We start from the raw sequence: 25,689 nt of genomic DNA, 5'->3' as shown, positions 1-25,689 counted from the left end.
TTCTGGAGCTTAAAAGACACAGGGGCCACCGGGGGGGTGGGGTAGGGGGATGGACGGGAGGGATTTCTGGGCAGGCTGTTGGGTTTAATAAGAGGGAAGCAGAATTTCTAATCATCAGACACCTCTCAACTCTGGGATGCAAAGATTTTCTTTCCAAGTGGCATGGAGAAAGAGTGACCCCGCCCCCATTTCCAGCTGGCCGTGGCTCCATCACCCTCTGTCCACAGAAACGGGCTTTCGGCCTTGTAACTGTGACGCTAACATGCTGGAGACTTCAAACCCCGCAGCCCCTGCCCGTCCCAGACGTGCAAGCCCGAGTCTCCTTTTGCTACTGGAGGAGCATATGGAACCAGCGAGTCCTCCCTGCAGCCAGCTCAGACCAGGGAACTTCTGCTTGACAAGTGGGGTGCTGGCCTGCAACAAATTCAACCCCACAGCAGCTACTTGGACAGACACAGACCAGCACAGCCTTAGCTCCCACGGCAGCAGGGACAGAGCTGCAGCTGCAGGAAACAAATTCACCCTGCCCAGCCCCGCGCCCTGTCCCCACACTAATCCCGACCCGCTCACCCAGTGCTTACAGCAGTGGGACCCTGCCCTCCAGCCCTCAGGACACATGATGGCAGCAGTGGGAGAGGAGGAAGGCCATAAAATTACATAGAGAAAGAGGCCTCGGGCCAAAAGAGCCAGAGTGGGAGCCGGCTTTGCCCCTAGAAACCAGGGGAGGCTGAAATGCTTCTGTAAGGGAAAGAGACCGGGAGAAAACTGGCCAGTTGCCATTGATAGGCGGGAAAAGCAGCAGCCCTAAACCCATGCATGAGTCAAACCAGAAAGCGGCGAGGCCTTTGCCTGTACAAAGGAACCAGCTCCCAGAGGAGGGCTAGTTTGCCAGGGCCAGTACACCCTGTAGGAAGCTGCCCCTGCCCAGGACTTGAGAGCCGGTTTCGCTGGGGGCAGGGAGTCAGCCGGGTGCTTTTCTGAGGAGATGCAGTCGGAGCCTGGGCACCAGCCTATGGCCTAGAACTCTCACAGTTTCGGGGCCAAATTCGGGGCATGTGTGTCTGTTTGCCAGGACTGCTGCTGTAGCCCTCAGCAGGCAGCTGCTGGTCTCCCTGGGGACAAAGGGGTGAGGGACCAGCTTGTATTGGCCCCTCATCTGATGACAAGAGCAGCTGTCCAGCTACACCGAGCCCATCCCTGCGGCCCTGGCCCTTGCTGTGACATGGAGCAGCTGTTCCAGACAGGAGGAGGGAGCTCCATGTAGCTGGAAAGCCTCTGTCTCTCTCACCATCAGAGAGGGTCCAACGGAAGCTGCTTCCTCCGCTACCTTGTGTCTCCCCTCTGGGGAGGACACAGCTGGAACGGTCTACGTGAGACTTCCATGGGCAAGCCACCCTTTCCAGGGTGCCTGCAGTGCCCCGACCTCCCCAGTAGGGGGCAGTCTGCTCCCAGAGACGTGCCCTGACAAACACGTTTTAGGCCGTGAAGGGGGGCTGCTGGCGGCAGGGGAGGTGCCGGCCTCGCTGGGTTTCTGGGGGCCGGGGGTCAGTCTGGCTGCAGTGGCACTAGGGGACCAGGCCTTGAATTTAATATTTGAGGCGCACCAAGCGCTCCAGAAACCCAACGGGCTTGGTGTGGGAGTGGCCGGTTCCTTTGTCCGGGGGGAGGGCAGGGTTCTAGCTAATGCGGTGGCCGATTCTGAAGTCCGGGAGGCAGAGCTGAAGGGGCAGTTAAAAGCAGGTTAAATCATGGGGGGGCAGGGGGTACTTGTAAAAGGAACAGAGGGAGAAGGCCAGATTTATTTTTCTTCTCTCCGCCCACGGCCAGGCGATCACAAGCCCTGCTTGGCCAGGGACGCAGACACTTCGTCGGCTAGTGTGGCAAGCTGGGGGGAGTCCACCATGTTGATGCTGCCAGTGGAGGAGACGTTGCTAAGGCGACGGGGGGAGGCATCTCCGGAGACGGTGGGGGACTTGTAGACGATTTCGGCTCCGTGGTCAGTCTTGGCTTTGGCATTCTCGCGGAAAGTCAGCTTGTGAGACTCGATCTGCACAGAGAGGAGGCAGAGGGTGAGCCCCGGCATGGGGGGGGAGGGGAGAGGTTGGGTCTAGCCCACATGAGAGGCCTTTTAAAACGGGTAAGTGAACACTCGGTCCCCACCGGCCAGCCCGGGGCCGCAGCTAGGAGGAAGCAGGTGAACGGAGACCAAGCACAGCACCTTCTATTCCAGTTCCAGTCCTGAGACAGGGCGAAGCCGGGAGGAAGCCCTTGGCCAGTAATGGATCGATGCCTCATGCAGATAGACCAAGCCCCGGCCTCGCAGGACTCGGCTATGCCAGATGGATGGGGATTAGAGAACCCGGATCGGCAGCTCGGGGGCAGACGCTGTGGGCTTCCCCGCATGGCTCAGGTTTACAAAAGTGAGGTGTCTGAGCCTGCCCCCAAATGCCCCTTGGAAACGCTTTGTCCTGGGGCAAGCCACAGGGCCGGCTGCGGGTTAAGGCCAATGGGGAAAACTCATGAGAGGAGGCAGGACCAGGACATCACAGGAGCTACCTGCCTGCCTGCCCTACCACGTGGGAACAGCGCCGACGGAGCAGGGGACAGCCCTGTCCCTGCCCAGGGGTCGGTTCCCGTCATTGGCGAAACGTGATGGGGCTGTCGCCCCCGTGGCCGATCCCGCGGGGAGCGCAGCTGCCGAACACGTCCAGGCGGCTCCGCCGGGACGGCCAAGGCTTGCGAGAGCCCAACCCCCCTCTGCGGACACGCGAGCTCGAAGTGGGAAGCTAAGTGGCTACTTACTGGCATCGCCATCTGGCTGCGAGCAGGGGAGCGGGCTCTCCTCGGGGATGGAGGCCTCAGAGAGCACTGACTGAGGCCCTGCACTGGGGGGGCTCTGACACACACCGTGTGGTGCACCGCTCTCCTCTTCCTTGCCCTTCTCTCTCTACAAGGTGGAGAAATCGGTGGGGCACAAAAGTGCATCAGCAACCAAATCCAATGAGTGCAAACCTACATCAAAGAGAGGGGGAGGGAGGGGAGGACAGGAAGAGAGCGGCAAGCCGCGCCGAAGGAGAGCAGGGAACGTTCTCGCGGCTCGTAGAGAGCGAGCGCACACGACAGGGCTGGAGCTAGGTGGGAGGAGGAAAGCCTCCCCCCTTGGCCAGGAGAAAGGAGACGCCCGGAGAAACGAGCCAAAGCAGATGCACAGGGAGAAATGCAATTGTAGCCAGAGCTGTACCAGGAGCCCGGAGGTCTGCGGTGCTGACAGCGGTCAGGAATCAGCCCCCGGACATGTCCCTGGCTAGGCCTATGCTTGCAGCAGCATGTACAGCCTTTCCTCTCGGCCACAGCCTCTCGCTGCAGCATGGAGCTGCACGCCCCAAGGCGAACGCCGGCTGCTCTTCACAGCGGCCTGACTCCACGGAGCGTAGACAGGGCCTCTGGGCTGGCCCGGGGGAGCGAGCACCATTGCTGATGATCGTATTCAAAGGACAATTGCAGAGGGCACGGACCACGTCCAAGCTGACAGGAAGCAACAGGGGGCTGGGACCCTGTTGGCCCTCAGAAGCGGAAGGGCTGGGACAGCCCGAGAACACCCTGCGGTCGCCAAGGGGGTGTCTACTCTGCAGCCAGAGAAGTGACTCTAGCTGAGCTAGCAAGAATGAAGCCAGCCTGAGCAGAAGGTCACAGCAAAGGCCAAACGAGGCAGAGTGAGGTGCACCCCAACAAGGCGGGTGTGTACCCCGGGGCCCAGCTGGACTCGCACAGCCCACGTCAGGGTCTGGGCTGCTGCACCACTGGCTGCAGTGTAGACATGCTTGGAGAAAACCGCCCTCAAGTATTTGGGGGAGTATTTAAGTTCTCCTGTGGGCCAGTCCTGAGGGAAGGGCTTTGGTGGCAGAGTCAGCCACATCTTCCCATTGCTCATGGCCAAGCGCCCACCCTCTCCTGACCTCACTGCCCTCAGGCGGGAAGCCCTAAGCTGCAGCCCGAAGAGGCCACAGGTCCAGTTCCGTCCTGGCCCAATCCACTGCCACCTGGGATTTGTATTGGCACATGGTAGCTCACGAGAGGCATCCGGAGGCTCCGCCCGGCCTGTGCAGGGCATCTTGTTACCCTCTTTGGACTTTCTGGGGCACGTCCAACACCGCAACCAACCAACCTGCAGCATCGAGTCTCAGTGCTCAGGTCAGCTGATTCGGGCTTGCGCTACTGGACTAAAAGTCAGCAGCACAGACCTTTCTGCTTGGGCTGAAGCCCAGGGTCTGGAACTCAGCAAGAGGGGAAGGTCTCTGAGCTGGTGGCTATTTTTAGCCAAGCTGTGCCAGCCTGAGTCAGCTGACCTGAGCTCGGCGACTCGCTGCCGCAGGGTGGGGTGTTTTGTTTCTTGTTTTTGCAGGGTCGATGCACCCACGGTGATATTTACGAACGTACAAGGGGCGAACTTCTGGTGACATGACTGAATGAGGCTTACGGCTGAAGTCCAACCCTGCGATACGCAACCCCCAGGAATCAGAGATGCCACGCTGTTGTGCTGTCCGTTTGCAGCTTTGGAACACTGTGTGTCCAAACAAAGCCCCTCTCCAAAAGGCAACACGCTTGCAACTGCGGCTCAGTGACTGTACAAGGGGATGAGAAGAGATGAAAAGGTGCGGAAGCCGCCTGAGGAACAGAGGTGCACAGGACAGCTTGATGCTGCCAGTGAGAGAAAGGGAAGGAAGCCAAGAGATTTCGCAGAGAAGCCAGAGCATTTGTTGGAAGATGCTGAAAGCGCAAGAGCTTTTCAAGACATTTACAAAGTGCGTCCAAAAATCAAGTGCTGGAACAGAGACCTGGACAGGACCTTTCCATCTAGTCAAGTCTGCGATAAGAATGTCGAACAATCACAAGGCAACAATAAACCTTCCTCCGTTTGCTTCTCCTGCAGAAAAAACTAATAATTTGTGCTACCGTCTCCAATCCACCTTTCAATATCCCCACCCAAGCACCCTCGCATGATTCCTGCCTAATTCCTCAACCCCCCCGTGTTGTTCTGTGTCTCATTGCAGATGCTGGTGCCGTTCACTTTGCTGTAAGAATGTTTCAAGCACTATCCTCCAAGTCTTCAGTCAAAGGCTGTGTTTTGAAACAGGCCTTTAATGTTTACAGTGTCAATGAACAGGGAATGATGAAGTATCTTCGATGGATATTCGTTTTAATGGACAATTCACTTGTAGGCCTTAAAGAAAAAAAGGTATCCGGGTAAACACAGACCCAGAAACTTTAAAAATGTGTAATTACTGGCTCTTTGTGAAGTTTGATCGCTATTAGGCTGAGTAAATCTCTCTGAAAATGAGGCCACATGGAGCATGCACTCCTAATGGCATCACCCCCTCACAGGGAATTGTTCAAAGCACAGTCAAGAGAAGGGCATTCAGCACAAAGAAAACTGACACACAAGCCAAGCAAGTTCCATGTTTAAACAGCTAAAATAACCGCTCTAAAAGTCGCGTGTTTGCTGCAGTCACACAGCAATGCGCAAATAGCAAAAATGTATTTTTACACTGAAAACTTTTGACAGGTTTTTTTGGCAGTATCCCGACTGGCAGAGCATTTATTCACATGCTTCACTTACCGAGAAGCAGTCGTCTCGATAACTTTGGCAGACTAGTGGGTCTATATGGAAGCACCTTACCTTGTCACAGGTTTAATGGTTCCAAACCCTGCAACGTTCCCCAAACGAATGATAAAACCCGCCCCACCCACTGTGTTAAAAAATATGAATTCTTACCAGATTTCCCTGTGTTCTTCTAATTTGGTTTTAAATTAATAAATATGCACAAATGCAATCGACTTTCAGATGTCAAATACTGCAGCAGCCTTATAGCCCATCTGCTCAGACTATATTGGGAGACTGTACTTTGAGGCCAGAAATGAATATCTTCTCTCTGAAACGCCAACAAACCTGAGCTTTTCTAATTAAAGCCAAGTCATTAACAGACTGCTTTCCTGAAATGCCAGCTTTAGAGTCAATAGTCTGGTTTGTACTGTGCAGCTGAGGTTGAAAAAAAACACCAAGGAAGATGCCAATCCCACTATAAGCTGCAACATTTTACAATATAGAAGCCGGAGGTGTGTGTGCAGTCAGTCAATTACACTACAGCGCAAGAACAGAAAAAGTAGGAAGTCCAATACAAAGAAATCACTTGGTCAAATTCATGTCTTATAGTACAATGCCTATTGGCTAAGAACTGTAAATACACACACACACACACACACACACACACACACACACACACACACACACACCCTGCTCCACCCCAGTGGTAAAAGTGTGGAGAGCCTCAAAGGCCCTAAACACACACGTGCATTTGTGCCAAGCCCAGGTTGGTGAAGTGTAGCTCCTTATCACTAATGCTATGGGCATGCACAGCACTTTTAAAAACATGCAGGAGAATAAAGTCTATTCCGAAGAAGTTCCAGCCACACATGTTGGGGTGAGTTGGCCAGTAGCTTATAAGTTAACATGTGTTTGCAATAAAGCCACACACAGCTCCTGTTTTAATCCTAACCACCCTCAGGAGAAAATTATCGGCCAGCTGCCCATTTCTGCTGCTCTGTGAACATCTCATGGGAGTAAATGGAACATCCTGGTTTTTAGCTACACAGCGCTAGCATGATCATTGTGGGGCACCTTCATCTGGGGGTTTCCCGCAGCTCTGCTGAGATGTGCTGGTGCCACGCTAGCAGGTCACTGGCATGAAACCGAAATAGTTACTCGGGGAAGGAATGAATCAGCCTGACCGAAGGATCAGGCAGCTTTTATGCACATGCTGAACTTGCTTCTATCCCGCTAAAATCCAACAAACTTGAACCTGTGCTTGAATTGGAGCCCTAAACTTCCAGGAGGTGATAATGAATGTGTTTGGAAAAGAAACCTACAAGCGGCAGCACCACTTAGATCCGCTTTGTCTGCTTTTAGCCGCAGCAGAACCCTCTCCTCCAAAATTTTCTAGGGTACGTCTAGAGTACATGGCTCCGTCGACGGAGCCATGTAAAGTAGTTTACTCGAAATAGTCCACGAAGCGGGGATTTAAATAATCCCCGCTTCATTAAAATAAAAATACCCGCCATGCAGTGCCAACAATCAGCTGATCCGGCACAGCGCGGCAGGCTAGACGCGGCGCGGTCGGCAAGGGAAGCCTTTGTCAACTGCTCTGTAAACCTCGTTTCACGAGGCATCCCGGAGCGGTCGACAAAGGCTTCCCTTGCCGACCGCGCCGCGTCTAGACTCCCGTGCTGTGCCGGGTCAGCTGATTGATGGCACAGCATGGCGGCCATTTTTATTTTAATGACGCGGGGATTATTTAAATCCCCTCTTCGTGGACTATGTCGAGTAAACGACTTTACATGGCTCCTTTGACGGAGCCACGGAGTCTAGATGCACCCCTAGTGACTGCAAGGAAGGGGAAGGCTGGTCATCAGAGGAACTGTGGCAGAGAGCACCCCCAGCATCTAGAGAAGCGGAAACTTCTTTGAAACACGATAAAGCCGGTTGTAGCTGCTGTGTCCAGAGACGACTCCGTGTTTGCCTGCGAACTCACGCCTACCCCCCCCAACCTGCGAGTGGATGGTGGGAACTCTCTGTACAGTACGGCTTCTTACCTTTCTATTCCCTCCTCCAGGCATGTGGCTGATGTTGTCTAGTGACCCAATTTTCGATTGCACCTTCTCTTTGAAGTCCAGTTTCTCCGATTTCACCTCCACCTGGCCGCCGCCTGGAAGAGAAAGCAGAGCGGGGCTAACCGCTGCCAGAGAACGAAAGCCAGGTTTCTCAAGTCAAGCAGCTTTGATCCACTGTCTGACTGTCTAGGGTTGTCACGCTTGGGCCCCGAGATGTCCTGGCAGGTGGGGGATAGACAAAATGACGAATCTTAAATGCACAGACCCTTGGTGTTCCAAGCCACACAGGCCCGGCTAGAGCTCTCTTCTCTGCCAGGGCGACCAAAGGTCCTGATTTTATAGGGACAAACCAGGTATTCAGGGGTTTTATGTAAGGATGCCCATTCCCATACCAGTTTCTCTCTGTCACTCTCTGATCCCTGTATCTTCAGCCCAGCCTCTCTGCTCTGTATCGCTCTCCCTTGGCTTGGTATGTTTAAAATTTAGGTTATAAACTCTTAGGAGAAAGCACCTGGGATCTCAGGCATAACGAAGTCAGACAATACCTGGTTTATGATGAATGTTGACCAAGGAACCACATTTGGAGGTCACATGGCTCAGATCTACAGGCTTGTAAACAATTTGCACCTGTTCATATCAAAAAAGAAAGGAAAAGAATACCCAAGTTTTAGCATCCCAGAGTAGTAAAAAAGAAAAAAATACACTGGGATGTGCTTTGGATTTGAGACAAAGTGAAGTTTAAAACCCGTAAGAGCAATTACAGAAGAACTTGCCACCAGAAACCATGAAATCATTAAAGCATGTGTGTAGCAGCCTCTCCACAATCAACATGTTTGCATGCACAAGTTTATCATCATTTCTCCAAAGGAAGGGGAAAGCAAAGGCAGTTTAAAGTGATTCAGTGAGATGGAAAAAGTGGAATTTCATATACAGATCAACCAAAAAAAAAAAAAAAAAAAAAAAAGATTACTAAAGAGAAATGTTTAAAAAATAAATACCTTTTCTGATGTAAAACTTAAAGTTTATGTCCACAAAAACTGAAAGAACAGAAATGATCAATGTGCATAGAATAAGTGACTGAAATAGGTGTTTCTGAAAAATGCTGTAATGGAATTAAAGTTTTTCTTTAAAACTTAATGAGTTTAAAATAAATGAGTCACAAAGTGATCATTCTAAGACACAAAACCACAGTATTATACCATATGACAGTGGTTCTCAACCAGAGGTCTGGGGCCCCCTAAAGGGTCGTTGGCAGGTTTCAGGGAGTCAACCAAACACAACCAGCAAGTAGATTCGCCGGGCTTAAGGCCGAATGTGAAAGCATCACTGTATAAGCCACACACCTAGTGTGGTTCACTCTCTCATGCAGTGCCTCTTAGATCTCTTACAGTAACAGATAAGAAAGAGACCTCTACAGTCTAGGCTGAGCACCACCTGACTTTATAGCTCAAGCTGTAGCAGCTCCCATACTGAGCTCCAGAGGTCCCAGGTTCAAATCCACTTGGAGGATTTTACAACTGCATAATGCTGAATCCTGAGCAACATCGCTCTGGGGGGCCCTGGCGATGTGGGGTCCGAGGCAACTGCCCTGCTGCTACCCACAAGGCCAGCCCTGGCTTTTATATGCAGAAAACCAGTAATTGTGGTACAGCTGGGCCAGGGAGTTTGTATAGCATGTTGGGGGAGGCTCAGAAAGACCATGGTTGAGATCCCCTGCAATTGGAATGACGATGCCTTAAAATTTTTTTTGCATGCCTGAATGTGTGCACCTACCTAATCATTTCATTTCCACAGTGCCACTTAAACCATCCAGTTCAAAGTTCTGTCATCATATGACACTAAGTGCTTGGAATCTTTTTTTTGGGGGGGGGGAGGGGGAAGAGAAGGAGGGGACTGTGGGTAACATCCTTTGGAAACATTTAAACTGGTTGCACAAGACAGCAGTGTTGCAACACACCACAGCAGGGACAGTTCAAGTAACTCCGGCTTTGGAGTTGTAAGTAAGAACACACTGGAAGACACTAAACAATTTGATTATTGAGTCTCGAAAGGCCTGGGAGACCCAGACATACCAGGGATATAAACAAAGACACACCCCAGCAACATCAGTAGCAGAAACCAGGAGGGAAACATGCCCCTATATCCCTGAGAGTTAAAGCCAGATGGTAACACTACAGTGGCTGCAACCCTCCTTTATTTTGGTGTGGTTCCACAGAGCGCTCATTCCACATGCAAGGGAGAGAGAAACTGGAGTGAAGAGAAACCTGGGAGTCAGCAACAGAGAGGAGAGAGTCGGGAACGGAGACAGACACAGGGAAATTGCTCTTTCAATCCACACAAGAGGCAAGAAAAAGGGTGACACAAAGAACCACAATAACACCCCGTTCGCTGTATCCACAGCTTCCCCACACTGGCGAGCAAGAAGTCTCCAACACCTTTGAGGAACATCAAGCAGCAACCAAATAAAAAAAATACAAGCCAGAATGAAGCGTCTTGAGCTCTGGTGTCTAAAGTGCCTTCCATCTTCAAAGCAGCTGGCAAATAACAAATGGTCATTCTCTAGCCTCCCCTCCAAACTCTTCACAGACCAGGGGCTTAGCGAGGAAGGGCGGGAGGGGCAGCTGCCCTGGGTGCCATGCTGGGGGGGTGCCAATTTAGTCCCCTCCGCTCCCCGTCATTCCTCTGCTCCTCTGCTCTTCCTCCGCCCACCGTTGCTGGCTGGGGCCTCCTCCCCACCTCTCTGCCCCCAGCCCCACCCTCCTCCATCTCTGCCAGCTGGGTAGTGTGTGCAGGGGCCTGGAAAGATGTGGTACAAGTTCCCCCCACTCCTCCTCCCGGGCTGGGCTCAGCCGTGCACCAGGTTTGGGGCCCTGCCACGCAACCGGAGAGGAGGGGGAGGGCACAAATTTTGCTTTTCCCCCAGGCGCATAACACCCTCACTATGCCTCGGTCACAGACCTCAATCCACTAACCCTCATGAGCCTCCTGAAGGCAGAGAAAAGCCAACCCCGTTCCAGAGAGGAGGCTACAGAGGGACAAAGCAAGATGCCAGAGGGGAGCCAGGCCAGAGCCCGGATTAGAACGCAGAAGTTCCTGGCTCCCGGTGCAATGCTCCGACCGCCCTGTCCCTAAGGTCTCTCTCTGGCGGAGCAGAAAAAAGAGGTCTCCCTGGATTACCAGAGGATGCCCTAAAGGCTCTGTGCCTAATGTTTCTTTAAAAAAAAATGTTGCTATAGCAACAGCTCATTCCCCATTTACTTGTAGAATAGTAGTAGAGATGTAGCTGTGTTAGTCTAGTCGAAACAAAAAAACAGGACTATGCAGCATTTTAAAGACTAAGATGGTTTATTAGGTGATGAGCTTTCGTGGGCCAGACCCACTTCCTCAGATCAAATTGTGGAAGAAAATAGGTATGACCATATATACCAAAGGGATACAATCAAAAAAAGGGATTTTTGTCCTTTTTATATGTGTTCACTTTTTTTGATTGTATCCCTTTGGTATATATGGTCATGCCTATTTTCTTCCACAATTTGATCTGAGGAAGTGGGTCTGGCCCACGGAAGCTCATCATCTAATAAACCATCTTAGTCTTTAAAGTGCTACATAGTCCTGTTTTTTGTCCCATTTACTTGTGTCTTACTGGCAAGAACATTCACTTGCCCGTTCTAGAGTGAATCAGCGGCAAGCGCACACTCCTGGGCTGGCTTCCCAAAGCGCGCACAGCAGCACCGTGGATGCCGGGTACAAATCAGGCCGCGTGGGGTGTGGTGCTGAGGGAGCACAACTCCCCTCCTCCTCCTCCCGCCAGCAGGAAACTGGCTTCAACAGGCCAATTCACGTGGGATGAGCCAGTTTTTCTGGTGGCTAACTAAACAGGGTAACCACCTCACAACCTGACGTCATGGCTGCGTCGCCTGCTTGTTTGCAAACACTGAAAGGACAGGCCCTCCTCGCGCCCAGCTCCAGCGGGGAGGGAGGGGAACCACAGAGGGGAGAACACAAAAGGAAGTCGATTGGTTTGAAAAGGCCGAAGGCTGCTGCCGCGTGGACACAACTCCAGATGCCGGTCACCCATCTCTGAGCCGGTGCTCTTCACCATTTCTGAGATACTCTTCCCTGTGGCCCTGTCACCTTCTTGCCTTATCCACCCGGAGCCCAACTGCTCCTTCAGTCTTAGTGATGCAAATCCATTAAGTTACTCCAGAGTTTTGGCAGCAACTGGAAGTTCAATGTGGGTTCACATGGGGAGGCAGAAACTGGGTTTAATGTACAGACAACACTGCCCAAAACGTGGCCTATATAAAGCCGCATCATGCTCCGCCTAGGCACCCTGCCTCCAACTGCAGTGTGAAGACACAGCAGATCAATCGCCTACTGATTTAACAGCTGGTGAACTCACTCCACATGTAGTTTCGGGGAGTTTTTCCCTTCACCGTCCATACGAGGGCAGGGTGTGTGTTTTTAAACTGAGAGAGCTTCTACCAAGCTGCCAGCATCACTATATGGATGACAGCTTAAACGGGCGAGCTCCCATGTGCATATCAGCGAACCCAGCGACACTCCGCCATCCGTCCTCCTAGGTCACTGCATGAAGCATGCTGGAGACAAGGTGATGCGCGTATCATCCATTACCTGAGTTTGGATGCAACCTTGGGCCAGTGACTGGGTCATTTACGTGTTTTATGTGGTGTTGCAATTGTACATGGCACTTGACAGAACAATGGGACTTCAGTTTGTCTGCACTTCCTACCTGTAGCAATGCCTGGCACATAGAGAGTATTAGGGTACGTCTAGACTACATGCCTCTGTCGCCAGAGGCATGTAGATTAGGCTACCAGACATAGGAAAATGAAGCGGCGATTTAAATAATCGCCGCTTCATTTAAATTTACATGGCTGCCGCGCTGAGCCGACAAACAGCTGATTAGCTGTTTGTCGGCTCAGCGCGATAGTCTGGACGCGTGGGTGTCGACATCAAAGGTATTTGTCGACCACCCAGGTAAACCTCATCCCAGGAGGCATACCTGGGTGGTCGACAAATACCTTTGATGTCGACACCCGCCCGTCCAGACTATCGCGCTGAGCTGACAAACAGCTGATCAGCTGTTTGTCGGCTCAGCGCGGCAGCCATGTAAATTTAAATGAAGCGGCGATTATTTAAATCGCCGCTTCATTTTCCTATATCTGGTAGCCTAATCTACATGCCTCTGGCGACAGAGGCATGTAGTCTAAACGTACCCTTAGTTTCCACCTAATCTGCTGTATGTTACAGTCATTCCATGCTGCAGACTATAAGGCACTTCCAGGAAGCTAGAAAGCGCTGGGTTAACCAGGTATTTCCTTACAGAACACGGTTTCTTGAAGGACAGTCAATTAAATCTGTTTGTTCAACACCGTTCAGGACTTGGCAGAGTTTCTCTAATCTTGTCATCCGTGTTAATGGGTTAATTTCTTAGCACATCACCCACAGCTACCCAAACATGCGGTCACGGGAGACATCTACGGCACTCAGTAAGTTCTGTTACAGTGCACGAAGGTGTGGGAGTACTCACACTGCCTCCTCCCGGGTTGTGTTTGAGATTATCCTTTGAGCCACACTTGGATTGAACGTTGCTAAGGTCCAGCTTCTTATTAATTATCTGCACCTTTGATAGCCAGAAAAGAGCATGAGTAACACCACCAAGCCCCCAGAGATCAACCCAAAGGGCAGAGGACGTCCCACCCCACACAGAGCGCCAGGGTAACGGGACAGCGTGATGCGGCTTTCTCAAGTTACTGGCTTTACCGAGACCACCAAAAGTGAGTAGCAGCTGTTAAAATTCACTGGAAGAGACCTTAGGAGTCAGAGTCCAACCCCCTGCCCAAAGCAGGACCAACCCCAACTCAATCATCCCAGCCAAGGCTCTGTCAAGATGGGACTTAAACACCTCTAGGGATGGAGATTCCACCCCCTCCCTAGGGAACCCATCCCAGGGCTTCACCACTCTCCTAGGGAAATTGTTTTCCCTAATATCCAACCTAGTTCTCCCCCCCCCCCAGCAATTTGAGACCAATTACAGGTATCTCCACTGTGTAAGAAAAACGTGCAACTTTCTCTCTCTCTCACACACACACACACACACACACACCAGGCTGCTGTTTCCTTCAGCACATTCAGAGGCAAGTTTCAGTGGGGTAGCCATGTTAGTCTGTAACTGAAAAAAAAAAAAAACTTTAAAAAATAATGAATAGTCATATATATTCAAATGAGCTTGAGTGGAGCATGAGTGAAAATGGAAAAGGCAGAAACAGCCAGCCAGGGACAGCACAAACCAGAAATACAGAATACAGCACTTTAGGGTTGGGGGGGAGGCGGGGGGGGCGGGGGGGGGGGGGGGGGGGGGGGGGGGGAGGCGAACCAAACCCCACACACTGTTCCAGAGAGTTTCAAACATCTGAGACAGAACAAGCTATAAAAGAATGGAGACCAAAGTCTTTGCAATTTATAGTCTTTGCCACAGCTAAACCCCTCTCCTCATCTCCTCCATGGAAAAGTGCGGCCCTTGACCACTTTCCAAAATCTTGGTGTGGCCTCCCACCAAAAGTTATTGCCCATCACTGGTCTAAATACACACAAACATATAGGTGACTTACATACTGTTATTCTCAGAGTGCCTGGATTGTCACCCTAACTGAGGCCTGGTCTACAGACAAATCTGTTGCCCAGGTAACCATTTCTATTTGGGAGATGAATTTTTACAGAGACGAGTGTATCAAGACAGCACCCAGCATGAACGCAGTTATACAGGTAAGGTGGTACCTTATATCACCATAGTTTATACCCCTCCCCATAAGGAGGTTAAACTAGGTGATCTAATGGTCCTTTCTGGCTTTGAAATCTACGGGTACAAGCACCTTGATGGGTATAACAGCATGTTCTGCTTTAACGAGGCCAGTGCAACTTCGCATGCAGACAAGGCGTAAGTTTACTTTCTGAGAAAGTTACTGTTTAGCAACACCGCCAATATCCGAGAGGAGAAAAGAAGAAAACCGACTTCCCTGACGCGCCTGCCTAGGGGGGAGTTCCAAATACACACACAGGCAGGTGAACTGCGTTCTCTGTTCTTTGCTTGTGCGGGAGATGCACACTTCAGCAAAGCTTCTGGCCCTGCTATCATCATTAAGGCTGCCTTCCAGGGCTCCTTTCTGCATTTGCTTGTTAAAGGGCCAGTGAGGGAGATGTACAAACTGGGGGCTGAAAAAGTCTCCAATGGGAATTTTTTTAGTCTCAGCACGATTAGTCATTCTGCAAATCTGGAAACAAATCCCTCTGGATGGGCTTTTAAAACAGCAACAAGTCGTTTCAAATGGCAGCAGTTCACATGCACAGACCCAGCCAATTCAATAGACCTTGCGGTCTCTCCCGTTACATTTCCCCCCCTGAACCGTTTGCTGTCTGCCTTTCCTCCACGTGCACTGAGCTGTTCTCCACTAACATTCCACTGAAATCAAGGGATGAGGGGAAATACCTGGAACAATTAGAAGTCATTCAACGCCATGGCCTCACAGCACTGTGCTCCACCCACTAGACCAGTGGTCACCAACCAGTCGATCAGGATCTCCTGGTCGATCTTGGAGCATTTGACAGGTGATCTTGACTGGTGTGGCCAAGGGGCTGTCAAGTGCCTACACTTCAGCTGCTCCTTCCCCCACTGCTGTGCATCTCCTGCCTTTTGCCTTGGAGCTGCCCCTCCCTGGGTGCCTCTTGCTTGCGGTGCAGAGCGGGGAAAGGAGAGGAGGGGGCGCTGATGTCAGGATGCTCCCTCTCACCCTGTATTCTGTCTTCACAGAATGGGGGAGGGGCACAACAGGGCTTGGGATGGAGGGAGTTTGCTGGCTGCTTTGGAGAGTGGTGCAGGGCCAGGGCATGGATGATCCTGCCTTAGCCCCACTGCACCACAACCCAGGAGCCACCTGAGGTAAGCAGGGCCCTGCTGGAGCCAGCTCCAATCCCCTCCCCCAGTCATGAACTCCCTCCTGCACCCTAAGCCCCTGTCCTAGCCCTGGGCCCCCTGGACCCAAACTCCTTTACAGAGCCTGTACCCTGAGCCCCCTCCTACACTCCAACTCCTCCCCCAGGCTCAGCTCAGAGCCCCTCACACTCCAAATTCCCAAGACCAGAGCCTGTGCCCAAACCCTCTGCCCCAGCCTGGTGAAAGGAAGGGAGGATGGGGGAAGAGGGGGGAGGGAGGGAGGATGGAGTGAGAAGGGGCGGGGTCTCAGAGAAGGGGCACAAAGGAGGCGGGGCAAGGGGATTTGGGTTTGAGGTAGATCCTGGATTGCACTTACATTAAAAAAGTGATCTTGTGCTGAAAAAGTTTGGAGACCCCTCACTAGACTAAACTGCCATTTAAAACAAACTCCAAATGTCTTCAGTTTGTTCCTGACACTCTAGCTCTGTTTATCCTGCTAAGGATATCATAAAAGCCAAGTATAGTTAGTAGCAGTAAGATCCCAAAAGCAGTACCACCCATTTCCCCCCGTCAACAGAAACAATCTTGAAGTTCAACTGTTCTTATTCTTAGTGTAAAAAAAGAAACAGGCGTTTATTCATTAGGATGCCGGTGGAAGATTAGAAAGCTGACTTCCAAGACGAAATGGCTTGTTCAAACAAAGCGTCGGGTTTAATCCATTTTCAAGAAATCAACTTTTCACTTTTGAAACTGTGGCACTATTGCAATTTTAAAGACTGCCAGCCCTAGTGTACTGGATGTGCTAATGCAGGTGGTTGGAAAACTGCTGTGCATGCCAGAAGCCTGCCAGAAAGGCTGCATGGTTGGAAGAATGGGGAAAGTTTTTTAGCCTGGTGCTCTGAGCACTCTGCACTTGGCATCAAAGGTATCGTCAAGGATGACTGCAATTTCAGATAGCAGAACAAACCAGCCCCGACTTCAGAAAAGCAGAACATGGCAACTGAATAGACAGTTGCCAGCTAGAGCAAAGAACGCTCATTTTTTAAAAATACAAGCCAAGAAACGCAAAAAGCCCTTCAAGGTGACACACCGAATATAAATGCCGATGTTACACATTTACTAAGTCACTCAGCAAATCTCCTACACAGTCGCATAAAATGGCTCCCCAACAGCCCAAGGACAGTACACAAGGTACATAGTGAGCCATCCTTCGGAGAAATTGCAGACTCTTGTAATTGGACCCACTGTCCAGTGCCCTCCAGCATTCACCCCGGGAAACGGGGAGAAGGGATTCTTTATGGCAACAGGTGGATGAGGTGTACAGACTAGCCCCTCCATCACCTGCCTTGCCTGGGTCAGGATCCCAATCCAAGGGACTCGTGTGGAACGGGGTGAAATCTCAGTACAGAGGAGGTAAGATGTGGAATTCTAGCGAGACCAACAAGTCTCCTGACCCCTCAAAACAAGACAAACTCCTTTGCTGGCTCGTTTCTAAAGAGGATTTTATCTCCGAGTCAACGTTTGTTTTCGGATTTCAACAGGCTAATACGTCTCTTAATCCATCTCTTCCGCCAGCCGCACACACTTGCCCCTGCACACGTACAGAGCACCCATCCCCGAGGGGTTCCCCTCTAAACGGGACAGGTTTGGGGCCACAAGAGCGGCGCCACAGCCAGGAATTATTTGTAGTTCCATCAACTACTCCACCCAGGGGACATTTACACTCACTGCTCTCCTTCACTGCGGCAGCCGTGTGACCACTGCAGACACAAGTCCCTACTCCACCCTGGGAGGCACACCTGGTTCCTGCTGAGGCAGAGGTGCAAAAATTCCAGCAGCCGTTGGCTCTGGGGTTTGAGTCCTATGAAGCACTGTGCGCCAGGCAGGAAGCGGATACTGGGAACAGTCAGAGGCCTCAAGGGAACCTCTAGCTGATGCACCTCTCTAGTCAGCGGGCCCCTGGCAAGTGCAAACACCATAAAAGTGAAGGCTCCAGAAAGCGTCGACAAGCTTTAAACGCAGCTATTGCCCATTGCTCCGGTACCAGCTTCTCCTCCCCTGGCCCCTAAAGGACAGAGCTGAGCCTTCAGAGTGTGAAAAGACAGCAGGCGACTATTTCCATACATCTTCCTGGACGGAACGCCCATAAGTCTGGATTCTTCCCTTTCCCAGGCAGGTGGTAACCTGGGTGAAAAAAGTGCCTACGTGCCACACCTCCTCCCAGTCCGGCTAGCAGGCTCATGGCAGTGCTCCAATCACAGCTAACTAGACAGGGCTTTGAGGCTGCAGCTGGGTCTGGAACTCAGGCTCTGCAGCCCATGCCCCTCCCTTGGCTTCCAAAACCAGGCGAGCAAACTCCCTTTGTGAGAGTCAAACCCAGATACTGGCTGGAACTTAGCTACATCCACAGCTGCTGACAGAACAGGAGAGGTGGCAAGCCCCAGGCCCGGCCAAAGAGTTTGCAGGGCCCAAGGCGGCATGTTGCGGGTGGCTGCACCACGTGGCTGGGCAGAGAGTGAGCAGGCGGGTGGGCGGGTGCCAGGCAGCGCAGGGCCCTAGGCAACAGCCTTGCTCACCTTGCCCTAAGGCCGGGCCGGGCCAGCCCCCCTTCTACTGCAAATCAAGGGAGAGCTCTCCACTCTAAGCCAATACTCCAAGCCGTGTCTGCCCGACTGCCTCGTAGGGTTGCCAGATGGTTTCACACACAAAAAAAAAAAAAAAAAAAAATATACCCAACCCCCCCCCCCCCCCCAAAAAAAAAAAAAAACACTGGGGAAAAAATTCTGTTGAAGGGGGGAAAAAAGGGGGAGACCAAAACTGTTGGGGGGGGGAGGGGGAAAGGCCCCACGCTCCTCACTCACCCGCCTGGCCAGGGATATCCCTACACTCCCCCCCAAGGAGGTATATACCCCCTCTGGATTTCCCCAACACCCGCCCCCAGGTTTTGTGAACTATGGTGTCAAACAGCCCACCTACATCCTCACGGTGTCACCCCTCATCGGCCCTGACACACACCCCCTTGTAAATTCGAAACACCCCTCCCCCCCCATTTCAATTCCAGGAGAGGCTACTGCGCCAGGCTTCAGTCCAAGGAAAACAGGAAATACCGGATATTTCCCATGTCCGGTATTTTCTGGGTTGTTTTTTAACTGGACAGGGGACCTGAATAACAGACAGTCTGAGCAAAATCCAAACACCTGGCAACCCTACTGCCACAAGGAAAGCAGATTTCAGATTTACCTTTCCACCTCCTGGCTGGTGCTTCAGGTTTTCAGTGGAGCCAATCTTGGACCGGACGTTTTTCAGGTCGGGCATGGGAGCGGTCGACGTCTGGAGGCGGCTCTTGGCAGAAGCAGGGGATTTCGGTGGCGTGCGGACCACTGCCACCTTCTTCGGCTCCCGGGTAGGGGGAGTTGGCAGGGAGGGCGTGCGGGAACGGCTGCCGGGGGTCCCGGGGGAGCCTGGGCTGCTGTAACCACTTCTGTCTCCAGACCTGGTTGGCTCCCCTGAAATTTACAGAGACACGTGTGGCGGTGCAGGGGAGACGTGCGGCTCTTTATGAAGTGCGATCAATGTGTACTAATCGAGCAACCCGCTCCAAGAACGCCTGTCTGCTATTCGGCTTGCGGAACACTCGGAGTCAAAATTCACCCTCAAGGGCAGCTACTCCCACTTGTTACTTATCAGCTAGGGCCAGGAGCGGCCCGAGGTCGGCTGCAGCAGCTGGCGCCCCAGGAAGAAGACGCAATCAGTGCCCCTGCCTGCGCGGCCGTCAATGGCCATGACATCATCATCGGGTGCCCTGGGCCGGCGGCGCTCTAGGCGACTGCCGAGTCTGCCTAGGCTCACGGGCCGCCTCTGGCTAGGACAGAAGCAGGCAAGTGGTGGCCTGCCAGCCAGATCCAGCCTGCGGGCCCCCACACCCGGACCAGCAGCCACAGAGCTGCCTCACACCACTTTAAGCAGCTGGCTGTTCCCTGTGGCTCTCTGCTCTGTGGAAAAGGGAAACCCCTGATACCACGAAGTATTTTCAAAACAGCTCAGACAACTGAGCAGCTTGAATTGTTTCCAGGATCAAACCGGGGGAAAGCCTTACATTTTACCTTTCTCAGATTTTGCTGCTGTGGAGGGTGGCTTTCTCTGTTCCTTCCTGCCTGCTGGAAGAAAGTTAAAGAAACTTAAATAAAATCAATCATGAGTCCGATTTTAGTAAAGGTTTTACCAGCTTCTGGATAAACAAATATTCAGCAAGATACGCCATTTGAAAGGTAATTTGTATCCAGAAAGCATCAAAAGTGCCGGCCTAAGCCCCCAACATTGTGTGAGGAGAACGTATCCTACATCAAAACGATTTACAAAGATGTCTCTGTTCAAGTACAGCCCCTTTCGGGGGGCGAATGACCGGCCTTTTGAAAGAGCTACCCATCAACACAAAATGAAAACTAGATGGAGTAAAAAATGGAGCAGCCTACGTCTTCCAAATTATAGCCGAGCGCATCCAATGAATTATACTTCCAGCAGGCTCTAACTGGAGGACAAAGGCGTGCAGTTGTCATCCTAAATCAAGACGGCTTTATAAAGGAAGCAGACAGACCAGTATGTAACCGGGCTTACGACACAAAAACTATTCACAGCTGAATGAGGAATCCCATGGGACCTTAGAGACTAACAGATGTATTTGGACTTCAGCTTTCATGGGCAGAAACCCACTTTGTCAGATGCAAGTGGGTTTTTGCCCACCAAGGCTTATGCCCAAGTAAATCTAAGGTGCCACAGGACTCCGCATTGTCTTTGCGGATAAAAATTAGTGCTACCACCCCCACACACCTTACTCTCTAACTCCAGTGAATGAACTCTAGGGGCTACGCTATAGGGGTTCCCCAACGTACAAGACGACCCATCCTATCTAACTGTGTCTGTAAAAAGAGAGACCCTCTTCTCACTGAACGGGCCTTGCACAGGCAGAACACAGCGCTGTGCAAGAACTAGATGAAATACAATTTCCACCCCCACTTTCCTAGTGCTCCATCTCCCACCGCACTAGATGCGAGACAGGTTCTCATGCCATCAGCATTCCAGAACCTGTGGGATTTCACCACATGGACTATCCCGACGGAACGCTCACTCGGAACACACTGCCAGACCGAGAGCTCCGATTCCCCACCTTCTTTCTCCGGCTGTGACCGAGCCTCAGCTAGATGCTGCAGCACCCAACGGGGTAGTTTCAGATGGACCTTTTTTCCCCCACCATGGGAAGCCACCAATAGCTTTTAGGCGCCATGCGGGCTGCACTATTCAAATCCCTCATACCCCAGAAGTGAAAGTACAGTACAGCTTACACTCATCTTCCCAAGGAGTCTGGGCTCCTGACATCCCTCAGTAGGGGAGGAAGGAATTTTTTTCTCCTGCAGGAAAGTGAGTTGCGCACTTTGGGGGACACTCTGCTCAAAACTCAACCTGCACATGAAGCGTGGCCCTGTCAGTGATTTTAGGAAAAGAGAAGACTCCTGCCTCCTGCAGACGGGCTGGACTCCTATTGGGGATTTGGCTGCATGCAGCACCCACTCCAACCTACCAGCATTGGGAGGTGTCTTGGGGGCCGTGGGTGTTTTTGCTGGGATCCGGGAAGCATTGGCTGGGCTCTTCTGAGTCTGCGCTGCAGACCTGGGAGCGGCCATCTTCATTCCGCTTTTCGTCTCCGGACCCTGCCGACGGAATTCAGAACAAACGTTTGTCGCGTGGTTTGCGGACCCATGAGAAAAAACAACCACCTGCTGCCAAGTGAAGGGACGCTGCTCTCGTCACTCAGACAGCAGCGAGCCTGCAAAGTGCTTGTCATTGTCTGCCCCCCCCCCCCCCCCCCATCATCCCAGGACGGGACAAGGGTCAGCTTTCAGTACAACTTTTGCAGGTACAGCCACTTTAGCTGGAGATGAGCCACCATCCCTTTGCATGCTGCCCCAGTGAGGATGAGCCGGCTGCACCAGCCTCAGCGACCCGAAGCCTGGAGATCGCACCTACACTGAAAGGGAAGCACGTGGCTGCCATGCAAGCTGTTCACTTCGGCAAGTTATGCAGTGCCATGAAATGCTTGGCTATCCAGCCCAGTTAGCAAGTCCGGCTGAAAAGCAAGTCCATGTCCCTCACTGGTTCCTAAAACTCCTGCCTCCCCAGTAACAAAAGCTTCCTTTCCCCATATCTGACACATTGTGGTTTATGTTCGTTCCACAGCCCTGTTAGGGTGGTAAAAAGTTTATGAAAAATTAACCCTGCTGGATCAATTCAGACATAAATCTTCATTCAGGCTGGCCACGGATGAGTAAAAATTCAAAAGGAGAATCAAACTTCACTCTTCCCCATTGCCTCCGTAGTCTACTGTTTATTAACCCCTTTAATCCTGCAGGGTAGCTTCTTCAATCGGGATCAAAGCCATTTCATTTCCACTAGTCGTGTGAAAAAGAAAGCTACAGTGCTATCGGTCAGAGCTCAACCGTTTCAAACCACAGTTCTTGCTTTTAGTGAAGGATGCTTAAGGATTTTGTGGTTCGTGTGTTATAGCTGCCAGGGAGTGAGCACGAGAAGCGTTTTTTTTTAAAAAAGCATGTGTTCCTATTTCTAAGTGGGAATGTGACTTTTTATGTTTCAATAACGTAGCAGCCCTGGAGCAATGCACGCCTGCATGTTGGAGCTCAGAGATGGTTAACTTCAAGCCGGTTAGCACAGAAGCTCATCCTACTAATCCAGGTATGCAGTTTCTATTCTCCCCTCTCCTTCAGGTTCTAACAAGTTATATGAACAGGCTGGATTTTTTTATATATATGCACAGAATAATCCACAACCCTTTTAGAGTGGGGAGGGGCCTATTGTGTTTTCTGCGCAATTTTGCAGCACAGAAGACCTTTGACTCCAGCACATACTCATTGTTCGCATATAAGACAAATGTCGAAGCACCCATGATTCCAAGACAATGTTGCTGCAATGTGAAAGAATTCAATGCCTCCTTGAAACACAAGACAAAACCCTTCTGCACAAGGAGGAAAGGATTTTAAAAACTGTGTTCAAATGAATGCAAACCACGGGGCCCTCTCAGCCGGTGACAGAAGTGACTGCTCTGAACAACACAGAAATTTCCAGATAAGCTACTCTAAACACCACGCCCTACCTCAGGATAGTAAAGGATTTCATGGTTACACTGCCACTTTTTTTTTTTTTTTTTTTTTTTTTAAACAAACACCAAGTGCTTCAGCCACACCCAAAACAAGCTAGAATGGTTGTCTGGCCATTCCTGATTGAAGCTATGTACAGTCTGGGTTGGGCGAATTTCAGCCTCCTCCGTTAGGTAATTGGGGTAAAGAGGAGATACTGCCCACTAACGATGTTAACAAAACATGGATCTGTATAAACGTGGAACCTCTGGATTTTTTAGTGGTTACACGTTTACAATGCAGGGGGCAGGTGGGACCCAGTGCTTGCAGGGAGCTGGCTTGAAACCTGGCTCCCCATGGGCACCAGATCCCGCCTCCCCCCACCTTGCTGCCTCTGATACAGAGGCAGCGGAGGTGGGCGTGTCACCATTATAATTAACCGATGAGCCCAGGCTTATGGGTTAAGCATGTCAACCGCTACACACTAATATCCCTGCTACCCACACATTGCCAGGAAACAGTCAGTCAGGAATGGGCACCCTAATCAATCTTTAAAAGTAGCTGTGGTTTCCTTTTCACCCATTTCCTTACCTTGGGCTTCATTTCTTTCGCTCCTGTACTGGCAGGTCGGGATGTGACAGAAGAGACGCGTTTAGGAGTGCAAGCTGATGCTGAGGACTCAGCAGGGCTGGAGGGACTTTTCAAAGGGGCTGTACTAACAGAGGAGGGTCGCTGGGGGGTAATGGAGGATCTATCTTTCAGGGGTTTGGCAGAGGAAGGTGTGGATGTCTTCAAACAAGTAAACAAAATAAAATTAAAAAGAAATCAGCATGCGAAAAACCAAACTGAAAGGGGAGGATGGTTAAAATCAAATACGAATGGCTAGGAATGAGACGCAACAGGCTTGCCCCTGGGATGAGAGGTTCTCCTCAGGCTATGCCGGAGTCGGAATACACCCGGAGGTCTGGTTTGTCAGACAAAAGTCTCTCAAAGTCTATTAGTCACCCTGTCACATTTGAAAGAAAGCGGACTTGGCAGAAGCCAGTCAATCCAGGGCCAGAATTTCCAAGAGTTGCCCAGTGCTCATGACAGGACCAGATTTTCTAACATGCATCCACCAGGTCCTACTGAGAACAAGAAGAGCTGGCACCTTTGGGAACACGGAAGAGTATGAAGCAGCCAACAACTGCTCCTGCATGCGCTTCCACCTTTGAAGTGCAGAAAGCGCCGGGTGGGCTTGGCTACATTTCAAAGGTGGAGGTGCCCTTATCGACTAATCGAATAGTCGATGAAATTGCATCAACTATTCGATTAATCTAAATTTAACATCCTTATCCCCACCACCAATAGATCAGGGGTTTTCAAGGGCACGGTTTGTAAGGGCAAGCTGCTAGCTGGCCGCAAGATGCTTTTTTTTCCCTGCGCCTCCGCAGGTATGGGCGATTACTGCTCCCATTGGCCATGGATTGTGTTCCCAGCCAATGGGAGCTGTGGGAAATGGTATGGACCAGAACACTGCTTCCCGCAGGTCCCGCTGGGCAGGAATGGTGATTCACCAGCCAAGAGGAGCTGCAATCGCCCGTACCTGCGGAGGCACAGGTAAACAAAGCTTCTCACGACCAGCTAGCGACTTACCCAGCTTCCTAAGCGATCTGATCACCCTGTACAACTGCCCTGTCACCCTTATTTACCGTTCCCCAATCTCTCTCACCTACACATTTTATTCAGCAGTGATTTCATATTTACTGCCAGGTCACTTGATGAATGCATTGAACAGCATCAGCTCTAGTACCAATCCCTATACTAAAATAATCCCATTCAATGAGTATTCCCCACCGACAACTATTTTTCGAGATGTCAGTTAGCCTAATCCATTTAACATGTGCTTTATTGATATTCTATAGCACTAATTTTATAATCAGGGTGTCATTAGGCATTAAGTCAAATTCCTTATAAATGTCTAAGTGTAATTGCATAGATGTAATATCTTTAATGGCTAAATATGTTATCTCCTCAAAGAATGAAATCAGGTTTAACAAGATCTATTTTCCATAAAACCATATTGAATGGCTATAATTACATTCCTATCCTTTAATTCTTTATAAATTTAATCCTGCATCAATTTTTCCATTATTTTGCCAGGGATTGTTGTCAGGCTAACTGGCCTCTTTTACCCTGGTTTTGCCCTTTTTGAATATTGGCATAACATTAGCACTCTTCCCATCTTCTGGAATTTCCCAGAATTAAATAATGTGTACAATTCAGAACACAGCCCTCTGGTGGAGTTGGACCATTCTTTAATGGTTGCTAAGGACAAATGTCTAGACTTGCTCTTTCTTTGTTTCTCAAATGGGCAGTTGTGTAACTTCAGAACTGCTGGCTCACCAACAAAAGCCATAACTGTATTTCACAAAGGCAGATGCATGGATCAGGGTCCAGGACTGGGACCCACTAGTTAGAGTAACTGTTTTTTGAAAGTTAAACATTTGGACTCCTGCCACGTACCCTGGAGTTCTCTCTGAATTAGTTAAAAACAAAACAAAACAGCAGTTTAATTCTAAAAAGTCAAATTTTTTTCCTGAGTTGATTTTATGATTGAAAACGGCTGCGTTTTCCAAAGGAGGGAAACAAAACCACAAAGACACTAGGAGAAAATAAAACTGGAAATTAATGGCAAGGTTTTCTAACAAATATATGGATTTAGGTCAAAAGCAGCTGGGAACAGGAGGAGTCAAGAACATATACAGAAGGTTCACATCGTATTTGTCATCTTACCTTAGGCTTTTTTTCTTCAGTACCAGTTCCATCTTTGTCTTTACTGTCAATATGAGCTGATGAAATGCAAATAAAGAGAGTTATGTTCCTCTTCTTGAGGTAGTTAACTAAATATTATAAAGTAAAGCTTCTAATATATGCGTTATCGCA

At 50.6% G+C, this 25,689-nt stretch overlaps 1 protein-coding gene across 22 annotated transcripts in view; it reads right to left on the bottom strand.

Annotated features, from left to right (window-relative positions):
- Positions 1–1,781: 1,781 nt before the first annotated feature.
- Positions 1,782–25,689, bottom strand: part of MAPT (microtubule associated protein tau) — a 91,801-nt gene continuing 67,893 nt past the window's right edge. For 7 of the 22 annotated variants that reach the window (XM_075911146.2, XM_075911148.2, XM_075911149.2 and 4 more), the window contains 9 exons: positions 25,540–25,595; positions 23,356–23,553; positions 21,195–21,324; positions 19,723–19,776; positions 18,860–19,125; positions 13,220–13,312; positions 8,211–8,292; positions 7,648–7,760; positions 1,782–2,047 (listed from right to left, as the gene is read on the bottom strand). In XM_075911146.2, the coding sequence (XP_075767261.1) occupies positions 1,832–2,047; positions 7,648–7,760; positions 8,211–8,292; positions 13,220–13,312; positions 18,860–19,125; positions 19,723–19,776; positions 21,195–21,324; positions 23,356–23,553; positions 25,540–25,595 (1,208 nt within the window). In that variant the 3' untranslated portion in view covers positions 1,782–1,831. The other 15 variants (XM_075911152.2, XM_075911153.2, XM_075911155.2 and 12 more) reach the window with 11 other exon arrangements.

This window comes from Pelodiscus sinensis, chromosome 29 (genome assembly GCF_052426305.1).
Source record: "Pelodiscus sinensis isolate ZL-2025 chromosome 29, ASM5242630v1, whole genome shotgun sequence".
In the NCBI taxonomy this organism is placed as follows: domain Eukaryota; kingdom Metazoa; phylum Chordata; order Testudines; family Trionychidae; genus Pelodiscus; species Pelodiscus sinensis.
The sequence above is the reverse complement of the archived record's forward strand: the minus strand, read 5'-3'. Positions and strand labels throughout refer to the sequence as shown.